Genomic DNA, 19903 nt, shown 5'->3' on the forward strand with positions numbered 1-19903 from the left:
AGGCCGGCCGCCGTAGCGGCGCCCACGCCTGCGCCATCCCGTGGTGCCGCGCGGCGGTGGCGGGCGGAGCGGGGCCATGGCGGCGCCGGCGGGCTCGCTGGTGGCGGCCGTGCTGGCGCACTCGGGCCGCCTCGACAAGGAGGACTTGAGCACCCGCATCGGGCGGCTCTCCCGGCGGGTGGAGGAGCTGAAGGCAGGGCCGGGAGCGGGGGGGGGGGGCTGCGTGGGGAGGGCTCCGGGGGGGGTCTCTTACACCGCGCGGGCGCTCGGGAAGGGCCGCCCGACGGCGACGGTGTCCCAGCGATCGCTATTCTCTAGGGAGAAGTCTGCAACATGATCAACAAGAAGTACAACGAGTTCCTGCCCAGCATGCAGAGCGCTGAGGACCTGGTGTCGCAAGTGGATAGGCTGTCCAGCAACATCGACCTGCTGAAAGCGGGCATTGAGAACGAGGTGACGGCCTGGGCTTCGTGGGGGGGCTGTAGAGTCCGTTCGGTTTCATCCCAAACCTGCAGGGCCCCCCGCGCCCCGGCGTGGCGTGTTGCGAGGGGCCGGGGGTGGGAGGGCTCCAGACTGAGGACGCCGGGTGATATCACTCCTAAAAAACGCCTTCAGGTGACACGCGCTGCAGAGGTGTGTGTCGCATCACCGGTGCAAGAGCTGTCATTAAGGGGTTGGTCATGGTTTGCTCCCGTCAGACAGCTGGGAACGCGTGTCACACGCCTCTCCCTCAGAAAGGAGAGGAGCAGCCTTATGTATCGCGGTAAGGTGCGACACAGTAACGTCTGGCTGAGCGTCGGTCCCACAGTGACCTCCGACAGAACGGGAGCCGAAATTAGAGCTGTGCACAGTCGCTGAAGTCTTGAAGGAGAATGTGAGCAGCTCCCGCAGGCTGGACTGCAGACCCGCTCGCTCTGTTTTTGCTTCTTTGATTGGTTTTCCAGCATCTGGGGTTCCATAGCGGTGTTAATTGAGATTTAACTTTTGGCTTAGTTCAAGCGTTGTTGCATTTTAAATGGGTGGGTTAAAGCAAGACAGAAGTCCTTTCGACTGCCTTCTGAGACTAAATTGCTTTCCAGTGCCTTTAAAAAACCTGTATGTACTAAAAGAGAAGGCAGTTCATGTTCCCAGTGCTTCTAAGGATCTTCCCAGCAAGAAGTAAAATGCATAGAGCCTTTTTCCTCCTCAACAAATTATTCTAATAGGCATACTTTAAATCTCATATAGTTACCACTTTTAAGAGGAAATGTATCTGATAACATTTCTTGCTTTCTGCAAATGAACTGACAAGTTTGTTATTTTAGGTTCAGCGAGATCTAAATGTTGCTGTTGCTGAATTTACTGAATTGAAGCAGCAGTTGGAGCGAGACACACTGGTTCTGAGTATTCTGAAAAAGCTACAGGAGGTGAGGAGAGAGTGGCTTACAATCATTGAGCAGGCATCATCCTCTCTGGTGCTCAGTCCCTGGCATTATTCTGGGCTTCTCTTGTGAATAACTGTCTATGGCTCTCCTGTCTCTATCTGTGTTGCGTGAAAAAAAGGTAGTCTAATAGCAGATGTACAGTGACATGTGAATCTATTTGATTGTTGCAGTTTGATACAGCTATTAAAGAGTACAATACTGCATTGCTGGAAAAGAAGTACGTTGCAGCAGCTCACCAACTGGACAAGGTAGTAACGACTTAAGTATATGACAATATTGTGGATAGATACTTTCAATAAATTTCACAAGTTGCTTTTCCTTACGAGGGGCAACAGTTCCCCATGTTTTGTGTTCGGTCTTTACCACCAGGCACGAAGCTGCCTGAAAATGCTGGAATCCCGCAAGGGCTTTGAGCTGAAGATCCTGAAAGCACTAGGCGTAGAGCTCACAGTGCAGACACAGAACATGCTCTATCATCTAGGAGAAGAATGGCAGAAATTGGCTACGTGGAAGCTTCCTCCTTCAAAAGGTATTCGCAGTCCTAGTTTGTTTCCCTGTTTTTGCTTCACTATTTGAAATGCCTGGTTTCAAGCCCCTACAAGGTAGGAGATACAGTAATACTGTTGAACTGAGGTTAGTTTAAGGAGCTTTTTTTGCCGTTTGCACAGCCTCATGAATGGGAGTGATGAGTGGCAGCGGCCTTTGGATATCACTCCATTCCTGGAGCATTTAGGTGCTGCCACAAGCAGGCTGGTGTAGTCAGTCGATTTTAAACAGAGTTTTGAAGGTTCATCTGCCTCATGTGTGGTATTTCTTTGAAAATGTTGAAGCAGGGGTCAAAACAGCTACCACCCTCTGAGCACCTTTTTCATCATGTGAAATGGCAGAAAAGGGATGCTCTCCTGCAGCGCCTCTGCTCCTGGGGAAATCAGCTGGGCCAAAATTTCAGGGTGCTTCTAACTGAACACCTGATTAGGCGTGTAGCTGGAAGAGTTTTCTGAAATTTCTGTTCAGCCTAATGTGTTTCCCCACTAGGCTAGTTTTAAGGGTACTTTTACCTTCTCTGAGAAGTCTTCAGGTTGCCACTTTTGCAGGTAGCTAATTGGGGGAACTCCTCAAGAGTCGGTACCTTACGCTCCTCACTGAAACTCAAACTTCTCCTTTGGAAAAAAAACATCTTCCTTTGGATTTGACTTTAAACAGGGAGAAGAGGGAAAGGAAAACGATTGTCACCAAATGTCATTCAATTGCAAGGTGACTGATCGTTTTAAGAGACTGATTCTCATTCCATTGCCTTGCCCTGTAACATGAGGAATTCGGGACCCTTTTCTGATGGCTTTGTACAGGAACTGTGTTTTGAGGAAATGGGGAGAGGTAGAATATTGCTTTAGTTGCCACCCAAGTAACTTCTCAGATCTGCTGTATCTCAGACTGCACTCTGACAGCGAGATGGTTCTTTTTCTTTAGAAAGCAGCAGCCTGGAGTCAGTGATGCATTCAGAACTGCACTTACGCACAGTGCCACCAAAAGGGGAGGACATTGCTGGCCCACCTCTTGCTTCCGTGCTGCAGGCATTTGCTGTCCTAGGAGAACTGCACACCAAGCTTAAAATTTTTGGTAAGATGGACCATGGATCCAGATAGACATAGCTATAGTAGCCTGATTGGATAGGAGTTCACACTTGTTTTAAGATGTTAAGGTATCGAGATCCAGTTCTCTTCAGCAGTACACTGGAAGAATTCCTTCTCTCTTGGCTTATTCCCCCCAGAGCATGAGGTGAATGCTCTGATTCTTATTAATAAGAAATTATTTTATCCTTTTCTGTCAATTTACTCTAGTATACTTTTTTGATCTGTGGCTACGTGATTTGTTGGTCTGATGTTTAAAGAGTTTTTCCAGTTACAGCCTCCTCATCTACCAAGAGCAAGGCTCTCGGTTTCAGGCAGCCTCTGGGCTTCAGCATTCTCAGGTGTTGATAAAATAAGTCAGGAATTGTGGCAGATACAAGGATAAGATTTCATGCTTCTAGCTGTAAGTTGTTTTTCACTTTACATTAAATGTGGTGCTCATTGTTAGGCCTCCGTAGGTGTTTCACATGAGTAAAATGGTTTTTAGTGAAATCAAACCCAGTGTTTTACCTCATTAGCTGTTCCCTGATAGAGCTAATCAAGAGTGTGTTTCTTGCACTTCATGTGAAGAATCTCTGCATCCAAGAGAGTCATGGTTGGGCCTCACCAGAGCAAACTGCCTGCCTCCTGCTACTGGAAACCTTTTTTTCATTTCTCAGGCCAGTTGTTGCTGAAATACATCCTCAAGCCGCTGATTTCATACCCATCTCTTCAGCCACTTACAGAGGAACAGTCAGATGTGTTCGTCCTACGTTTTAAGTCTGAGGAGCCTAGTTTGGATCATTCCTCTCCAATGGAGGTTTTTGACAAGATCAAGCTTATTTTTGAAGTTCTCCACAAGTATCTGCTGAGTAGGTAGTTTCTCCCTTTTGGAATTAGGCTGTGATCAGTACCTCGTTTGCGTAACTGGAGCAGAAGCTTTCCAGAGTATCTGTTCGTGAAGCAGTACTGAATTTTGTGTAACGTCTAAGCAGCTTTTAACGTTCCCTTGCTATGCTGTGCTCTTGGTCAGCTTAGCACCTTGTCAAACTGGACTTAGCGGTGACCCAGAGCTCGGAAGGTGAAGGAGGAAAGTGTATTGGCTGAAAGGGATCAGAGAGTTAGTTTTTTGGTAAATGTTTTTTTTCTGAACCAGCCACTGCACTGATGATCTTTACAAACCACAGGTTTAAAAAGTGGAAGTCACGATGCAATCCAGGGAGTTCCCTCCGTTAGGCTGGTCACATGCACAGGGCTGGAAATTGCCCTGGGCTTTCCTAGCATTTCACGAAATAAACATGCTGGGAGAGCGGGCTCAGTTTACACACAAATTCAGTTGTCTTTTTGTTGGGTGGGCAATTCCACGGGCCCAGCATGTGGCCTGGGTAAGGATACCTCCATTATAAGATTATGGAACAGTTGATAGATGCTGGTCTGACAAGACAGACCAAATAAACTGCTGAAGGGTGTGGTCCGGGAGGCAGGTGTATTAAAATTCATTTCCATTCCCTTGAATTCAGATGTGCCTCTTGACCAGCCTGTGGAAGATAAAAAGGAGCACAGAGTTACGCTTGCACAACTGCTAGGTGATATGATATGGGAAGAGTTATCAGACTGCCTCATTCAGAACTGCCTGGTGAATTCAATCCCCACCAATAGCAGCAAACTAGAGCAGTATATAGAGGTAGGTCTCAACAATCTTTCAGATCATTGTGGTGGAAATGCCAGCTGGCACAAAAGGCTGTGTTTTGCTGATCTAGAATTGTGTGTTTCTCTCAGTTAAGGCGTGGCTTGTGTTTACTGTCATGTAAAGTGTGTGAGGTCTCTGATCGGTGGAACTCGGGCCACGTATAGCTAAGTCCCGGAGACTCTCAGGGTGTGCAATGTAAGGCACTTGTCTGAGCCTCTGTGAGAGGCTGAAGATGATGATGTGGCAGTGCTGCTGGCCCAGCTGCCTTCCAGAAGACTGACTGTTCTGTTTGTACTTGTTAATGATCACAGGGGTTTCTTGTGTAGGCCACCTAATTGTTTTTTTAAACTACATACATAAAACACAACTTCCTGCTAGTGAAGAGTGCCAGAAGCTCCTTTTCCTGGAGAGGGGCCTGTTTCAAACAGGAGCAGTTGTAGGATAAACCTCCCTGACCCTTTGCCCCAGGTAGTCCAGCGTAATGAGATTTGATCATCTTGCTCCGCTGTTTTTTTAATGAGGTTGCCAGCACTGTCAGAGGGGACAAACCTGGAGTTCAAACAGTGTATTACTGAACCATCACAGCCCCCAGCTGAGTCAGCTTTTTCCAAAAGATTGCTGAAAAGCTGTTGGATGGCTAGTGCCCTCTAAAACCTAGTTTCACCCTTTGCTTTCAGCAGAGTGGAAGAGTTTATACCCAACTTTAATTTTCTTCTTCCATTTTAGGAATCTGTTGTAATATAGAATATGTGTCTGCTCTTCTCAGGTGATTAAATCCACAGAGGAATTTGAAGAAGCCTTGAAGAACATGCAGTTCTTAAAAGGAGACACGACTGATTTACTGAAATATGCCCGTAATGTCAATTCCCACTTTGCTAACAAGAAGTGCCAGGATGTGATTGTGGCAGCCAGAAATCTGATGACGTCAGAAATACACAATACCGTAAAGGTGACTGTTGATGCAATACACTGGTTTCCTATGTGGAAAAATAGCTTGGTTGTTAAAGCAGCCTTGTCTGGAACAGTCAAATCCTTTTTTTGTGAAGCTCTGAGTACTTTTGGTTATTTGGGGATCTTGGCAAACAACGGTTTCAAAATCTTTTTTAATAGTGCTCAAGAGGGTTATTCCACTAACAAGATGTTTTTTCAAATACTTGAGGTTTGTTTGCGTAGGCTTTTCTGGCTACTGTCATAAGCATAAGAAAAGTTAAAGAATTACTTACAGCATTGCTTTGAGGCATGCAACACCATCTAGACTGTTTCGTGGTCTGCTGTGTTGTTGATAAGCCAGGGGACTTCTGCAGCCTTGTGTTTATCTTCAGTTTTAAATCTCTGTCACCCAGGGTTTTGTAGTCTTGCGCAGTCTCCTTTCTGTGGGCTCTAAGTTATATTATACCTCTCCCTTGTTTTCCCTTAGATCACACCTGATTCATCTGTAGCCCTACCAAAGCTTCCTCATCCTGCGGCAGGAGATCACTTAAAAATGCAAGAGACTTCTAAACTTCTGCGTAACGACACGGAGAATTTGGAGAATGAGACTAAGCTGAGCCAGTACACGTTCTCTCTGCCCTCGTGCCGCATCAGTTCATCAGTGGAGAAACTGATGGAGCTGGCTTATCAGACGCTGTTGGAGGCTACAGCCAGCACAGATCAGTGGTAGGAATTATATATCAGCAGGTAACTCTTGGGTGTCAGATACCTATTGCCTTTGGCAACACCAAGCACATGTTAATAGGTTAAAGAACTTCAAATGAGCTGAAGAGACTTAAAAATGGGAATCAGTCGTTAAAGTTACTCTCTGTTTTGGCTGGAGGATGCAGCCCTGGGTTCGTGCAGTAGAGTGGTACAGCAGGAACAGCTGTGGACTGTGCTCCCTGCAGTACTCAGGTTAAGCACCCTTTTGGACTCGTGCTTTCAGGGAACATTCAGGTACACTTCATTGTATTTTAGCTATGAAAGCAGTGAAAACACGGTAAGCTGCCTAGCACACACAACGTAGTTCGTGGCTTCAGGCTTCTAGTTGGGAGAAACGCTACTGCCGTGTTCGTTTCAATGTTTTATCATACGTTAACTGTCAGTTCTTTAGAAAAATCAAAACCATCTCTTTTCAAAGCAAATTATAAGTAATGGCACCCATTCTGAGAGGAGTTCTTGCTTGCTTTGCGCTGGGTGAAAGCAAAGAACTCCAGCTCTGCATCTGGCAGGGCTCTTCAGAGAAAACAGAAGTCTTGAGGAACCACACACAGTGTGCTTTAAAAACCGGAGACCACAACCCTGAAGAAGGGGAGTTGCCTGGGTACTGAATGCCTTTCAGCGTACCGTGGCAGAGGGAGGGCTGACTATTTACGCACACCTGGTGGGGAAGAGACACCGTCCCCTTTGTTCCTGGGGTTTCACATATCTCCCTTCTGACAGGCAGTCTGAAGCTTGTCTTTTCCACCCTGAACTTACAAGGTCATCCCAGCCTTTGTGAGTTTTCCAGAACGTTGCCTTTGTTGACATTGCCGTAATTGATCCTGACAATCTACTCTTCATGTCAGTATTTCGCTGCCAGTGCTGCACTGCTAATGGATCCTTGTTTTGGAGAAGGCTGAAGGTCACTTATGACAAAGGCATTCATTCCACTGACAAACTAACATGAACCTCATTTTCCTTGTAGCTGTATACAGCTCTTCTACTCAGTACGGAATATATTCCAGCTCTTCTATGATGTAGTACCAACATACCACAAGTGAGTATGTCTCTGTGTATTACCCAGGGCATGTTTTTGAGAGAACAATGCTATTGGAAGAGCCCCACTTGTCCCCAGTTTGTCCACCACAGCCACATGTTACTAAGAGCTTCTGCCAGTGGCAGCAAGGCAGTACTTCTAATAATTTATTAAGTCGTACCTGCTGCAAAATAGGTGCTTGAGAGTCTCTGAGTTGGCAGTCTAATGGCCAAGGAGATAGCCGCAGTTCTTACAACAAACATGTTTGAATCCAGCCACGTAACTGACGATAGGTGTGACGCCGAGATCTTTCATGATGTTCTTCCTGTAAAAAAGAAGAGCAATGAAGTCTGAAAGTATACCGTTCTGTCCGAGAAGACTGCGGTGTTACTGAAAAGGACTTCTCTCTCTTTTCCTCACCATAACTTTACTATAAAGTATCTCCCTATATATATATATATATATATATATACACATACACACACCTCTATATATACACACATATACCGGAAAAAAAAACCCATGAAGCATCCTCCTGGTTGAAAGTCCATTGCTAGAAACAATGCGAGTGTAACACACGGTTCGAACGCTGAAGTGCCTTTTCCCTAGCCATGAAACTCCTTTCCTGTAAGCTCTTGAGTGGATGTGAGAGGAGGTTAAATGCTTTTATTCTGACCGATGTCTCTATCAGGCGGTGCCCACAGTTAGTTACTTGCAACATCTGTCTGAGATGGACGAGTTTCTCTAGGGCAGGCATGACAGTTTTTTCACAGGGGCAAGCCTAAATAAATATATTTCTTCCTTTTGTCTTCCTTCTTCCTGGGACAGGGAGAACCTTCAGAAACTACCCCAGCTGGCAGCCCTTCACCACAACAACTGCATGTATATTGCTCACCACTTGCTCACCCTGGGACACCAGTTCCGATACCGCCTGACTAACATCCTGTGTGATGGAGCAGCTACCTTTGTAGATCTGGTACCTGGTTTTAGGAGACTTGGTAATTTCACCTTTCAGTATTGAAATGTATTGATGGATGACATGGTAGTTAATCCTGGCGTTTGTTGCGGAATGATTTAACACAAGTGTGGCTGCTGACCCGAGCAGTGGATTGTTACTTCAGTTTTGGAGAAGGAGCAGGGACGCTTGCTAGACTGGGAAGTCTGACAGCGCATTACGACTCTAAGCAAGATGGCTGTTTAGGGCTTGACTCTCTCAGACCCAGCTGTTCTTGCCCAGCCTGTAGATCCAAGAACAGTTCGTTATCTAGCGAGATGTTGTGGCACTTGGATATTTCAGGATCTGCTGCTCAGTCCTTTGATATTTTCTTTAGCCTATTCGATGGAAACAAATTCCGAGAACAGTTTGTATGAGCCCAAGAGGAGCCTGTCATCCAGAGTTAATTCTGCTACTCGGCTCTTTTTCAGAAGTGTGGTAGCAATGCAGGCTGCGCAAGAGCTCACTGAATCTGTGACTGGGCCTGGTTCAACTTGCTCGTTGAGGCTGTTTAGAGACTGGAAAGTCCTTTAAAAAAAACACACAACATTATAGCAAGGTCATTATTCAGTGCTTACAGTCTCTAAATTGGCAGAGCAAATTCAGTAATTGCTTAATTGCTTCTCCCTGCTTGTTTTTGCTCCTGAAGGGATGGAGTGTTTTCTGGCCCAGATGCGAGTGCAGAAAGGAGAAATCCTGGAGAGGCTGTCAAGTGCCAGAAATTTTTCTAATATGGATGATGAGGAAAATTACTGTGCAGCAAACAAAGCAATCAGGCAGGTAAGCAGAGCAATCGAAGCCAAATATCCCATTGACTGTAGATGTTGTCCTTGGGAAGGTACAGTATGTAATCTCAGTGCTGAGAACTGCGCAGTGTTTCAGCAGTTTTCAGAACAACAATTTTGCGGCATAATTTTTTTTTCCCCTGGGCTGTGTCTTTTTGTAAAATTGAAGTGTGCTGCGTCCATTTCCTCTTGCTCCAAGTTGAAATGAGAGGCTTCTTAATCCTGACCTTTTGTTTATAGTACATCTATAATGTTTTTAATCATTCAAGGAAAAGCTCTGTCACGCTTTTGATGAGCCTTAACGCAACCTGAAAATGTTGCATTTTTTCCCAGGAAGGGCAGGTCTGTGCGATTGCAGGATGCTTTGTTGCCTTTTGCTTCTTTCAAATGGGTTTCTGACCATACGTAGTCACCTTACCATTTGGTGCCTCTCTTAACAGCCACGTGTTATCTGCACGTTATCAAAAAGACCATTACCTTCCAGGTATTGCATCAGTTGAAAAGACTGGGCAAAGTCTGGCAGGATGTCCTCCCAGTGAACGTGTACTGCAAGGCCATGGGGACGTTACTGAACACAGCCCTCGCGGAGATTGTCACCAGGATTGCCGCCCTAGAGGTAACCGCAGGAGGTGGCCACGCCAGGCCTAAGCTGGTGTGCACAGGCAGAATTTGTGACCTCTACAAGTTCTTTCCAGGGTCAGGTTTCAGGGGAAGAGTTATCTTTCACAGAAGTTGTAACTGTGGTCCTGTCTATGAGAAATGTTTAAGATACCAATAACTCACATCCATTTGAGACCACGTATACTCTTACAATGATTCCATGACACTCTGGTCAAGGGGAGAGTCAGGGAAGCAGCCGTGATTTCATCTGAATTTGGATTTAGGTGTGTCACTCCTACGATAAAGATTTCTATGAATCCACCTCTTTTTCTTTGTTCAGGGCACAGGAGCTAACTGTTGTCTCAAACTCCATCTATGCTGATACATTTTCAATCCGTGCATCTCTAATGAACCTCTCCATCCTATCCAAGCACCAGATGCCGAAATACCCGTGGCATTTCCGACGGAAATTCTTACCTATTTAGATCTCCATCTGAGTCCCAGCACTGTGTTTAAGTGATTGTCAGGTCACCGTGGGTCAAGTACAACCATCCTATGACATTTCTTAATTAAAATATGTTTTCACAGCAAGTGATAGAAATATGTTGGTGCATCTGTTCTAGTTGTAGTCTACATGCAAAGAGCCTTCCCACTGTGCATTAGGCCAGTAAGTCCTCTTCTCCCATAACAGCTAGTTTACAGGACACTTGTTCAGGCTGCAGCTGCCAGCAAGCTTGGATTTCATCATTGGGCTGGCAATGCCTGAGCAATTTCCTTGTAAACTCTTCCCACCTTCATCATAACAGCCCTGCTTCTCGGTGAAATGCTTGCTCTTGCACAAGGATACGCCATTCAGAAGCACAACCGGTGTTCTGAAGCAAGCGCTGAGAACTTGCTAAAAAGCTGTTCTATGAAATAAGTTTTTTTGGCTTGAGAATGTCAAACGTGATCTAAACCGCTGCTTTCATCTTCACACACGCAGCCACCTTTTTTTCATTTCGCTTACTGCTTGGCCCCCAAAAATATATCAAACTGCTCCCCCATTACCATTTTTTCAATTCCAGGATATCTCTGCGGAAGATGCAGATAGGTTGTACTCCCTCTGTAAGACCATGGTGGAGGAGGGACCCCAAGTTTTCACCCCGCTACCTGAAGACGACAAAAATAAGAAATACCAAGAGGAAGTTCCAGTCTATGTGCAGAAATGGATGATGTTCAAAGAGCTGATGATCATCTTGCAAGCCAACCTCCAAGAAATAGTGGATCAGTAGGTGTCTTCCTTTCTTCCTTTTCCGTTAGTTCTTCACCCCAGTCTCGGGGAGGTGGGAAGTGGCCTGACATCAGCAGAGCGCTGCACTCGGGACGCTGTTCGGATGAAAGGCAATCATCCTTAGCAGGGATCAGACAGCTGCTCCTAGGCCTGTTTCTTGGCTCGGTGTTCATAGTCCATTTCAGGCTTGCTCATATATTCAGCTGCCTCCCGCAAAGCAAAAGGCCATGGTAAAAAAACAAATGCCGCAGAAGAGCCAACCACAGAGTGAACGTGCATCCCCCTTGGCTTCTCTAAATTCAGAAGTATTTCATGGTTAGCAGCCGAGCATTCTGCTGTGCCTTCCTGCTGCAGTCGTTCCACATGCTCGGTCTCTGCTTTTTAGATGCCGTTTCTTGCTTCTCTTACCTTGTAGAGGGGATTCATGTGAATTATATGTGAGGATTTGCATAATTACTTTTGTTACTTTAGTCAGCACAAGTTGTCAGAAGCTAGACATTCCCTGTTCGCAGCTGCCTCACATACATCTGGACGGCAAAGAAAACGTTCTGTCCTCAGCAGGGGAAACTGAAGAGGTTCCAGCCACGCAGAAGGCACTCAGGGAAGGCAGTTCCTTTTCTGTGCCCTGCTCATGGCTGCTGTCGGAACCACGTTAGGCGCCAGACGTTCCCGACACTAATTCCACGTAGGCATAAACCACTTCGAGTTTTTTTTCCTGTTGCTTGGGAGGTGAATGGGAATTTGGAGACAGGCTTTAGGCTTATTTCTGAGAAGGAAAAGGTAGAGTTTGTCGCCTCACAACCTGTTGCTTTATATACCTCGCCAAACAATTCCGGACTCTAGTTGCATAGGTAGTAGGCTGCTAACTGGACTTGTTTTGCCTTCAGACTTACTACTGGAACGAGTGCTCCAAAGGCTTGTTTTAACAAGACATTTCTGTGCAGTTCGGTTAAAGAAAGATCTTTCTCTCCCATGTAGGTGGGCAGATGGGAAGGGGCCTCTTGCGGCTGAATTCTCTGCAGCTGAAGTGAAGAGTCTGATCCGAGCCCTGTTCCAGAACACAGAAAGGAGAGCAGCAGCACTGGCCAAAATTAAGTAACTGTGTCTACACCTACACATGGCATCTTCTGACAAAACAAAAGCAAACTGAGTCTTTCAAATATATTTTTGGTTTGATCCTTCTTATTTGTACTGGTATAAAAAAGCTTAGCATTAGGTAAATGGTTCCAGGAGGCTTCACTGAGGGAGAAGAAACATTTCCTAGCTCTACGTTTGTAGGGCAAAGAGGATGGCTCTGTGAGTCTGGGACCAGAAAATCAAAGGTGGGCAACACGTGGACACTAACTGCTGCTGCTCCCTCTGCCAGGCAGGTGGAGTTTGGCCTTGAAAATTCAGTCTCCCGCCACGCTCCCCAGAGGTGTTCTGCCCAGACCCAAGTTTTCCTTCATGAACCGGTGGGTGCTCAGTCCTGGTGAAGGAGAGATGCTTTTTTGATGTTTGCTCATTTCCTTTCTCTAGGATTTCATCTTACTGTTAAGCCCAGCCTAGGGAAATATATCAAATCTTGTTTCCAATATGTCTTTGTGAGAACAGGCACTGCTGACAGATGGGCCTCTCATGCAAGGCCCGTATAATGTCAGCTCAAGCTTGCTTGCTTAAGGGTCATGTAGAGGGATTTTGATTTCTCGGTAGTGAGTTTTATCTATGCAGTTTTACATCAGAGGGCAAGTAGCCCCTTTGTATCTTACCTCTTCTGTCCCTGCAAATAACGTGTGAAACCCACAGGTTTTGATAGCTTTTGATATCCCCCTGAGAATGCTCAAGTGCCCAACTGTGCTTTTTCCCACCTCAGGTTTCCCTGAAGAGCAGACTTCAAGAGAGCAAAAATTTGGCAGGGTAAGGGAGGGAGAGGGGATCCTCTTCTGAGTGCACTGTTTATCAAGTCACAGGGTTTTGCACATGTAGCAAAACTGGCTGTGGCTTTATTTCTCACAAAAGTATCTTAAAACTGACGTAGAATTTTTCAACCGCACTCCACCAACTGTAGAAGCCAGTTCAGCTCCTTCCTTTACTTTTTTGTTCTATGTGAACGAGGTAGGTCTGGCGTCTGTTGTCTTTATGGTAGTACATTTTCTCTCCTTTAAGAATGATGAGAGCGATGTAAACGCATATAAAAAGGGAATGAAGTTTGGACTCATAGCATTATCATTGAAGTTACAAAAGGCTATGTTGGAGACTGAGAAATGTACCTTTTTTTTTTTAATGGAAAAACTCACCAAGAGCATTCATTAAAAACATTGCCCAGAGGCCAAGACGTGCCAGTTGCTGCACACATGGAAAAAAGTATTTCCTACCGTGTGGTGCTTTTAACCTGCTTACAGAAGTTGCAATCGCAGAGCTCAGTGTTCTATTTTGTCATCGACCGTTGGATCCTTTTCATCTGCACTTCTGTCTGGCGTCTGTTCACATGTCCGAGCATTTGTGCAGGGCCTGGATCACAGCTGCCTTTCACGTTGCACCCAAGTCACTGCAGCCCTGCATGGCCATTCTGCCTGCTGGGTCAGCTGAGCAGAGCCATGGCATGGGGTGAGGAGACCCTTCTGTTTCTGGCTTTAACTGGCATAGAGAGTGGGCAACTACAGCCAAATTGGCAGTTAGACTCCGAGTCCAGCACGTGGGAATGCAGCAAGAAAGGGAGATACTGAAGCAAAATCTGACTGCCACTTAAAACTAGCTTTTTCTTTTCTTCCCCTCCCCAGTAATTTACATGAAGGCTGAGAGTGTTCCCATAACGCTTGCATCTCATGGGATCTCCTGCCACTTTACCCATGGCAATCTGAAAAACACCACTTCTCCCATGTGGATCGTTCACAGAAATGTAATTTGCTATTTTCTTTAATAAACTATTTATACGGAGCGTGTCTTCTAGTGCTGTCTGCGGACTCTGTATGTATGAATTAGTCCGGGACTGTTCTCCACTCCATGGCAGTACTTCCACTACATGGAAGGGGCAAAGTGTTGCTCTGTGAAGTCTCTCCTTGCCTTATTTCTAGTAGATCTAGTAAAAAAAAAAAGAAAAAGAAACAAAAAAATCAATAGCGTAGAAGAGGCTGTCCCATAGGTTCATGCATCAAGGGTGAGCGTAAGGTAGCGAAGGAAACAGCTGAAGTAGGATGCTAGCACTGGGATGTGTTTGTGCAGTGCTCATGGCTGTAGGTCGGGCGGAGCTTTGCTGGCTCCAGCTTACCTCAGTGATGCGATGAATCCATGGCAGAAGCTGAGCCACATTGGTATAAACCCCAGGGTGGCTGGGTTCTGCACAGCCCTGGCCCCAGCTCACGATGCCCACTAAACGCCACGCAAATCCATCCTGGCAAACCAGGGGGCCCCCACTGTCGCCCTGCGAGACAGAGCAAGGCCTAATGGAGCAGCTCTGCCCGCTGGGACACGGGTCAGGCTGGCTTCGCCCACGTGGCTTAGCTCCGTCAGCCATACGAGATGCTGAAACGCGGGTGCGAGCAGTGCCACGTGCCTCCCTGCAAGGTGTCTGTGTCACTTCTACAAAGATGGCTAAAGCTCAGCCCGACACCGATGCACCGGGGCACTGCGGGCTCCACGCCGCAGCGCGCCCAACGCTACCCCACGCAGAGGCTGCGCTGCAAGCTACTGCCACAAAACCCAGCGCTTGCTGGAGCGTAACGGACGTGCAATGTTACCAGTCCCTTCCACGCACCACTTCCTCTCTCCTGTTACCTGGCATGCATCTATTTTCCCCTGCAGGTAGCCAGCACACAGCATCCTGGCAGTGAGCTCGCCGGCGTACACGCACGAACTATTGCACCTCTTGGTACCGATTAAGGGGACAAGTGCTTCCTTCAGTGTCTCAGTAAACTGTGCTGGGGAGGGAGGAAGAGAAGCCAAAAGGGAAACAAGATCCGCAGGGAGCAAGACAGGAAGAGCAGGGCACGAGCTGGAGAAGTCAGAAGATGGGATAGATGGGATTACCTCATGGGATTAAATGTGGCCGGGCCCACAGGAGCTGTGGATGTGGGTTGCAGAGCTACTGGAGGCGGGGTGGGATCAAGACAGGACAGGGCATTTGCAAGATCACTTGCAGCATGGAAGGGGATGTACAGGGCCAGTGGGGACAAGGGGAAGGCCTCCAGGCAGCGCTGGGTGGCAGGGACAAGATGGGAGCTTACCTTGGTCCGGGCTGGTATAGCCCCAGCCAGAGACCCAACACTGTGTGCCCTGGAAGAGGTCCTGGTGGGAGCGTGGCAGACGCACAGCACGGGTGGCATCTGGTAAGAAGGTGACAGGGGTAAGTGCTAGGACAGCTTCATGCTGTGCTGAGCACAAGCAGCCAGGGAAGGGCTGCAGAGCCACTTGGCCTGGCATGTTGAAGTGAAAGACTCTTGGGGCCAGGTACTCTGGAGACTTCAGCTCCCACAACCACCTCCCCAATAATGCACAGCTCTGGCATAGTTCAAAACACCGTGCTGCTGTGCATGCTGCCTCCCGGGTGCCAGGCTGGATATCCTTAAAGAGCTGCCCTGAAATGGTGGGTTCAGAAAAGGCTGGGGTTTTGCCATCTCTTAATTCTGGGATAAGAGAGACAACTCCACAGGTGGCGGAAGGACACAACAGCATTTTACCTGAGAAATTCAGGGGGACTTGGAGCTTCATCAGAGCAATGTCGTAGTCGAGACTATTGTCGTTATAAAGCGGGTGGTAAATTATTTTCTTTACTGATACCCCAGCCTCCTGCCTGATCAAGCCGTGGCTCATAATGCCTGCAAAAACCACCCAGGCAGAGGCTTGAAGTAGCCTGTAACTGGGCAGAAATACAGTTTGCCTCTTACTGCAGGGCAACAAGCACCAAGGCCTGGGATAAGAGCAGGGACACAGCTCCTCCAAGGCTGGGCATGGGAGAGCCCAGAAGTACCTGTGCACGCAGTGAGCCGCTGTGACGATCCATTCATGCACCAGCACGGAGCCTCCGCAGAGGTGCTGGGAGCTGTGGTACACGCTGACCTGCCAGGGCCAGCGCCCTGGGGGCACATCTTCGCCCCCGACCACCCGTGCAGCGCCGGGGTGCAGCCTGCGCTCTGCAAGGCAGCCGGGCAGCACATGTTAGGCGAAGCCCCAGGTGCCAGACCCTCACACTGAAGGGTGAGGGAAGCAGGTGGAGCAGGAGCAAAGAAACTCCTAGATCCAGGTGGAGATTTGGGGGACCCAAGAGAGGGAGAGGCACTCACTGGAGCATTTCAGAGCCACAATTTGACCTGATTCACAGCTGTTCCTGCGCAGGAATAAACCTCTGGTCAGATTACATATGAAGCCAAATCCCTGAGGCACTAGGGAGCTCCAGGGCAGCAGCAGCAGTCCCCAAAAGGGCTGCTTACTGCACAACACCAGGACAATTTTCTGTGTCCTTATGCCTGAAAAAAGGGCTTCTCTCTTTTTCAGGCCCACCAGCAAACTGCTTCCCCAGGACGTGCCCTTACCTGACCTGCCACATGTCTTCCAGGCTGCCTTCCTGGTGGGGTTTCACCTGAATGAACTCCTGGGTGTCATTCACCTTGATGTCCATCAGGTTCACTCCTTTCTGGTGGGTCATTCTGCAGAAGCAACAGTAAATGTCCCAGGAAGGGCTGGGGATCAGGAATTTAATCCTGCCATAGGAACAACAGTCCACAGTCCTGCTGCTCCGGCAGCTGGGAATGAACCTCTTTGGCAGGAAGGATCTTCTGCAGCTCTTCTCACACGTTCTCACACCAGCCCGGGCCCCCCTTTCCACCCTGCATTCACCAAGGAGCTGTGCAATACGGCACCGCTGCCCTCAGAAACCTCCCAGCCTTCAAGCATCTGCTTTTGCCAAGATCATCCCCCGTGAAATAGGGCAAGTAGGGGTCAAAGTGGCTGCCTCTGCCATGCCCACCTGAAATACCCGAGCTGCTGGCAGAGCAGGGTGCCCAGGGAGAGACTCCAGTGCTCGTGGCATGCCAGGAGCCAGCCAGGACGGCCTTCCACCCGTGCTTCCAGCAAGGAGTTTGCCACATTAATTCTGAAAGACACTAAAGCCATTCCATTAAAGACAACCTGCGAGTTCCCCTCCTTGCAGTGTTTTGTTTAGGGTTGGCACAGTGAAAGGTCACGCAAATCTAAAGAAAAAAAAAACCAAAACAACAAAACCAAAACAAAACCCAAAACCAACAGAAAAAGTTACTTGAAGCAATTAGAAGCTGTACATGACCTATTCACATATTCTCAGTGCCTGCATGGCAGCTCTGCTGAGTTACTACATGCGAAGGATTCCTGCAAGAGTTGCTGTTGCTGTAGGATCAGTCTATGCAATGAAGCTCTAATGCCAGGGAATGCAGCAGGAGTTAAAAGCAAAGAGAAAAAATCCAAAATGCAGCTGGAAGAAGCTAATGGATCAGCAAGAGATATTTGTTATTAAAAAGCACTTTTTCTGTTCTTGCTGGGCTTGACAACCACAGTCCTGCACACTGCTCCCTGCTCCCCAGCCTCTGTGGCAGCAAGCAAAGATGTAAACCTCTACTGGGAGCCCCACGGACCACAGGTTCTTCCTCTTCACCGTCACTGCATGCAGGGATCACTTCTGGCTCCTGCAGCAGGGAGAAGCCCGGGTCTGGCTGAGGCTTCTTCAGGTGTTTCACTTCAGGAAATAGAGAAGGGGGTGGAGGTGGACTCATGCAGCCTGGGCAGTAGCCGAGGATGCACAATATTGGGCACGAGCCTGCACCGGCCACTGCAAGAGGCAGTGAGCCTCTCAATGGGCACGGCTGCAGCTGCTGCTGGGACCACAGCAACTGGCAGCAGAGCCCACACCAACCCCATGCCATGCTGCAGCTCACCCACGAAGGAGATCCCATCACCACCGCCTCTGCCGCTGGTGCCCCAGACTTGCTCGCCAGTTCGGCGGCTGGGTCTGCAGCAGGCAGCAGGGCTGTCCTGGAGCCAACACTGACCTAGGAGCCATGCCCCAGCTGCTGTCCCCGCCAGGAGCCCGGTGACCCCGAGCAGCAGCAACAGCCTCCTGACAGTGCAGCGAGTTTTGAGAGACACCTTAGCAAAATCTTCAAGAAACAGAGAGAAAAAGAGGATTAACGGGGTCTTGTTTTCATCTCTCACAGAGCTATCAACCCCCTGCTGAAGCCCCTGGGTCATTATACACACCTGTTTCTAGGACCCACCCAATCCTTTCCCTGCAATCCCAGGAGGAGGTGAGCTAAGGCCAGGGATTCTTCAGGCGGTCAAGACTCAGAGGACCCCTCTTCCCAAAGCCCAGAAATAGCTCACCTACCGTGTTTCAGGGAGGCCTGCATCCTCCTTGCTTCCCTCCTCAGTTCTGCTGTCGGCATCTTGTGGCTTCGCACGGCGTCCTCAACACGAGGCAGGTTGTCGGGAAAATGCTCGGCTGGGGAGGGGCTCTAGGGAAAGGAGTGGAAGCCCGGGGAGCAGGTCAGCAACAAAGGCCAGCTCTCATGGTCCAGGCCGGCTGCTGCAGCAGGAGGGGGCAAGGTGAGGAAGCGCTTCTCACCATGGTAGCAAGGAGCGGGGCAGCTGCTAGCCGGGGCTGCTGCTGAGCCACGGAAGCCAAGCACATGTGTCTCCTGCGAAGCAGCTCGGGTTTCCCCCCGCACGCTCCCAGCGTGATGCTGTGCCCGTGCACTGCACAGTGCCCACTGCCACTCTGAAGGGACTCCGTGTTTCAGGGCCGCCCCCTTCCTACTGACAGATGCCTTGCTCAGCAGCACCCTCCTGCCCCCCGTCCCCCTGCTCCCAGAAGCACGCTGCTCAGGCTGGGGAGCCCCAGGCTGCTGTGCCGAGCGAGACCAGCAGCTGTTGAGTTGCCTCAGCTCTCAAACCCATCCTCCACCTGCTGCCCTCCGCCTACCTTCCCGCTCCTGTTAGTTTGCTTAGCTGCTGCACAGGAAACACCAAGCAGTCCCCGGGCCATCAGCGCGAGCAGGGGCTGCGGGCTGGCAGCGGGCTCCAAGGCACAGGTGGCAGTAAGGCTGCCGACCAACTGCTCCATGTTAGCAGTTACCTTCGGAGAGGCAAGGCCTTGGGGAACGAAATGCCCTAAGCTGGGAAAAGATCAGAAAAGACAGCCTGCCGCTGCTTTTTATCACCCTCACATCTCAAGCCAAGTGCCTGCCAGCTCTGATACATAAAGGACAACTTTCCTGCCCACGAGCTCTGCTAGGGATTGCTGGCGAGGGCTGGTGGGCGCCCGTCGCTCAGCGAGGCACTCCCCACGCCACATGCAGGGACACCTCTAGGGAAACAGCCCTACTTCCCTGGGTGCTGGATTTTCCCTGTGATCTTTTGGCCATAGCACACAAAGGGCAATGAAGGTCAAAGAGCAGCTCTCAGTTCAGCTTCTGATTTTCCACGTCAGTCCTTGTTGCTGAAAGATGCCTAGCTGGTGCCCTGCGAGAAGGGAAGACTTTCTAACCCGTGGCTTGGGTATGGGCTGTCCCATGTTGGGGCATAAGACAGTTTCTTACCAATGCAGCGCTCTTGTGGCAGAAGTGGATCAGAGATCACTTATGCTGCTGCACCCATTCTTTTTCCTCTGACCCAGCAGATGCTCCACCGCAGTCGTCACACCCAAGGCTGATGAGTGCTGCCCGAACCCAGCTGGCTCGTTGCTCTGGAGAGGGAACCAGGCACAGACAGCACCAGGATCACCTTCGCTGCGTTGCCCGGGAGAGCAAGGGGGAAGCCACACCGAAGCTCTGGGAGGCCCCTGTTACAGACGAAATAGCCACGGCCCACAGCAGCGGTGGA

At 49.0% G+C, this 19903-nt stretch overlaps 2 protein-coding genes across 2 annotated transcripts; one reads left to right on the forward strand and one right to left on the reverse strand.

Moving 5' to 3' along the window:
- Positions 1–32: 32 nt before the first annotated feature.
- ZW10 (zw10 kinetochore protein) lies at positions 33–13997 on the forward strand. Its single transcript, XM_075116430.1, has 16 exons — positions 33–193; positions 319–453; positions 1305–1406; positions 1595–1672; positions 1794–1953; positions 2892–3041; positions 3712–3903; positions 4552–4715; positions 5488–5670; positions 6139–6377; positions 7381–7452; positions 8260–8429; positions 9075–9205; positions 9695–9826; positions 10875–11077; positions 12059–13997. Exons 1-16 carry the CDS (start codon positions 77–79, stop codon positions 12177–12179), a joined length of 2349 nt encoding a protein of 782 aa, XP_074972531.1. The 5' UTR covers positions 33–76; the 3' UTR covers positions 12180–13997.
- On the reverse strand, positions 13323–19543 carry TMPRSS5 (transmembrane serine protease 5). Its single transcript, XM_075116431.1, has 13 exons — positions 19005–19543; positions 18411–18537; positions 18076–18183; positions 17640–17762; positions 17022–17157; positions 16588–16701; positions 16339–16382; positions 16026–16188; positions 15736–15914; positions 15283–15381; positions 14834–14976; positions 14328–14480; positions 13323–14138 (listed from the first exon to the last, which is right to left on the reverse strand). The coding sequence occupies exons 1-13, from the start codon at positions 19143–19145 to the stop codon at positions 14130–14132; spliced, it is 1539 nt and encodes a 512-aa protein (XP_074972532.1). The 5' UTR covers positions 19146–19543; the 3' UTR covers positions 13323–14129.
- Between the last annotated feature and the right edge of the window lie 360 nt (positions 19544–19903).

The sequence above is a fragment of the Phalacrocorax aristotelis genome, chromosome 22 (assembly GCF_949628215.1).
Source record: "Phalacrocorax aristotelis chromosome 22, bGulAri2.1, whole genome shotgun sequence".
NCBI lineage: Eukaryota > Metazoa > Chordata > Aves > Suliformes > Phalacrocoracidae > Phalacrocorax > Phalacrocorax aristotelis.

Bases quoted from the DNA above. Each gene is read 5' to 3' on its own strand.
- ZW10 (XM_075116430.1), top strand. From the start codon at position 77: ATGGCGGCGCCGGCGGGCTCGCTGGTGGCGGCCGTGCTGGCGCACTCG. The intron at 7,453-8,259 runs GTGAGTATGTCT...TTCCTGGGACAG, and splicing joins GTAGTACCAACATACCACAA to GGAGAACCTTCAGAAACTAC. The intron at 8,430-9,074 runs GTAATTTCACCT...TTGCTCCTGAAG, and splicing joins ACCTGGTTTTAGGAGACTTG to GGATGGAGTGTTTTCTGGCC.
- TMPRSS5 (XM_075116431.1), bottom strand. From the start codon at position 19,145: ATGGAGCAGTTGGTCGGCAGCCTTACTGCCACCTGTGCCTTGGAGCCC. The intron at 17,158-17,639 runs GTTTACATCTTT...GAATGGCTTTAG, and splicing joins CCGTGGGGCTCCCAGTAGAG to TGTCTTTCAGAATTAATGTG. The intron at 16,189-16,338 runs GTGAGTGCCTCT...GCTGCCTTGCAG, and splicing joins TGTGGCTCTGAAATGCTCCA to AGCGCAGGCTGCACCCCGGC.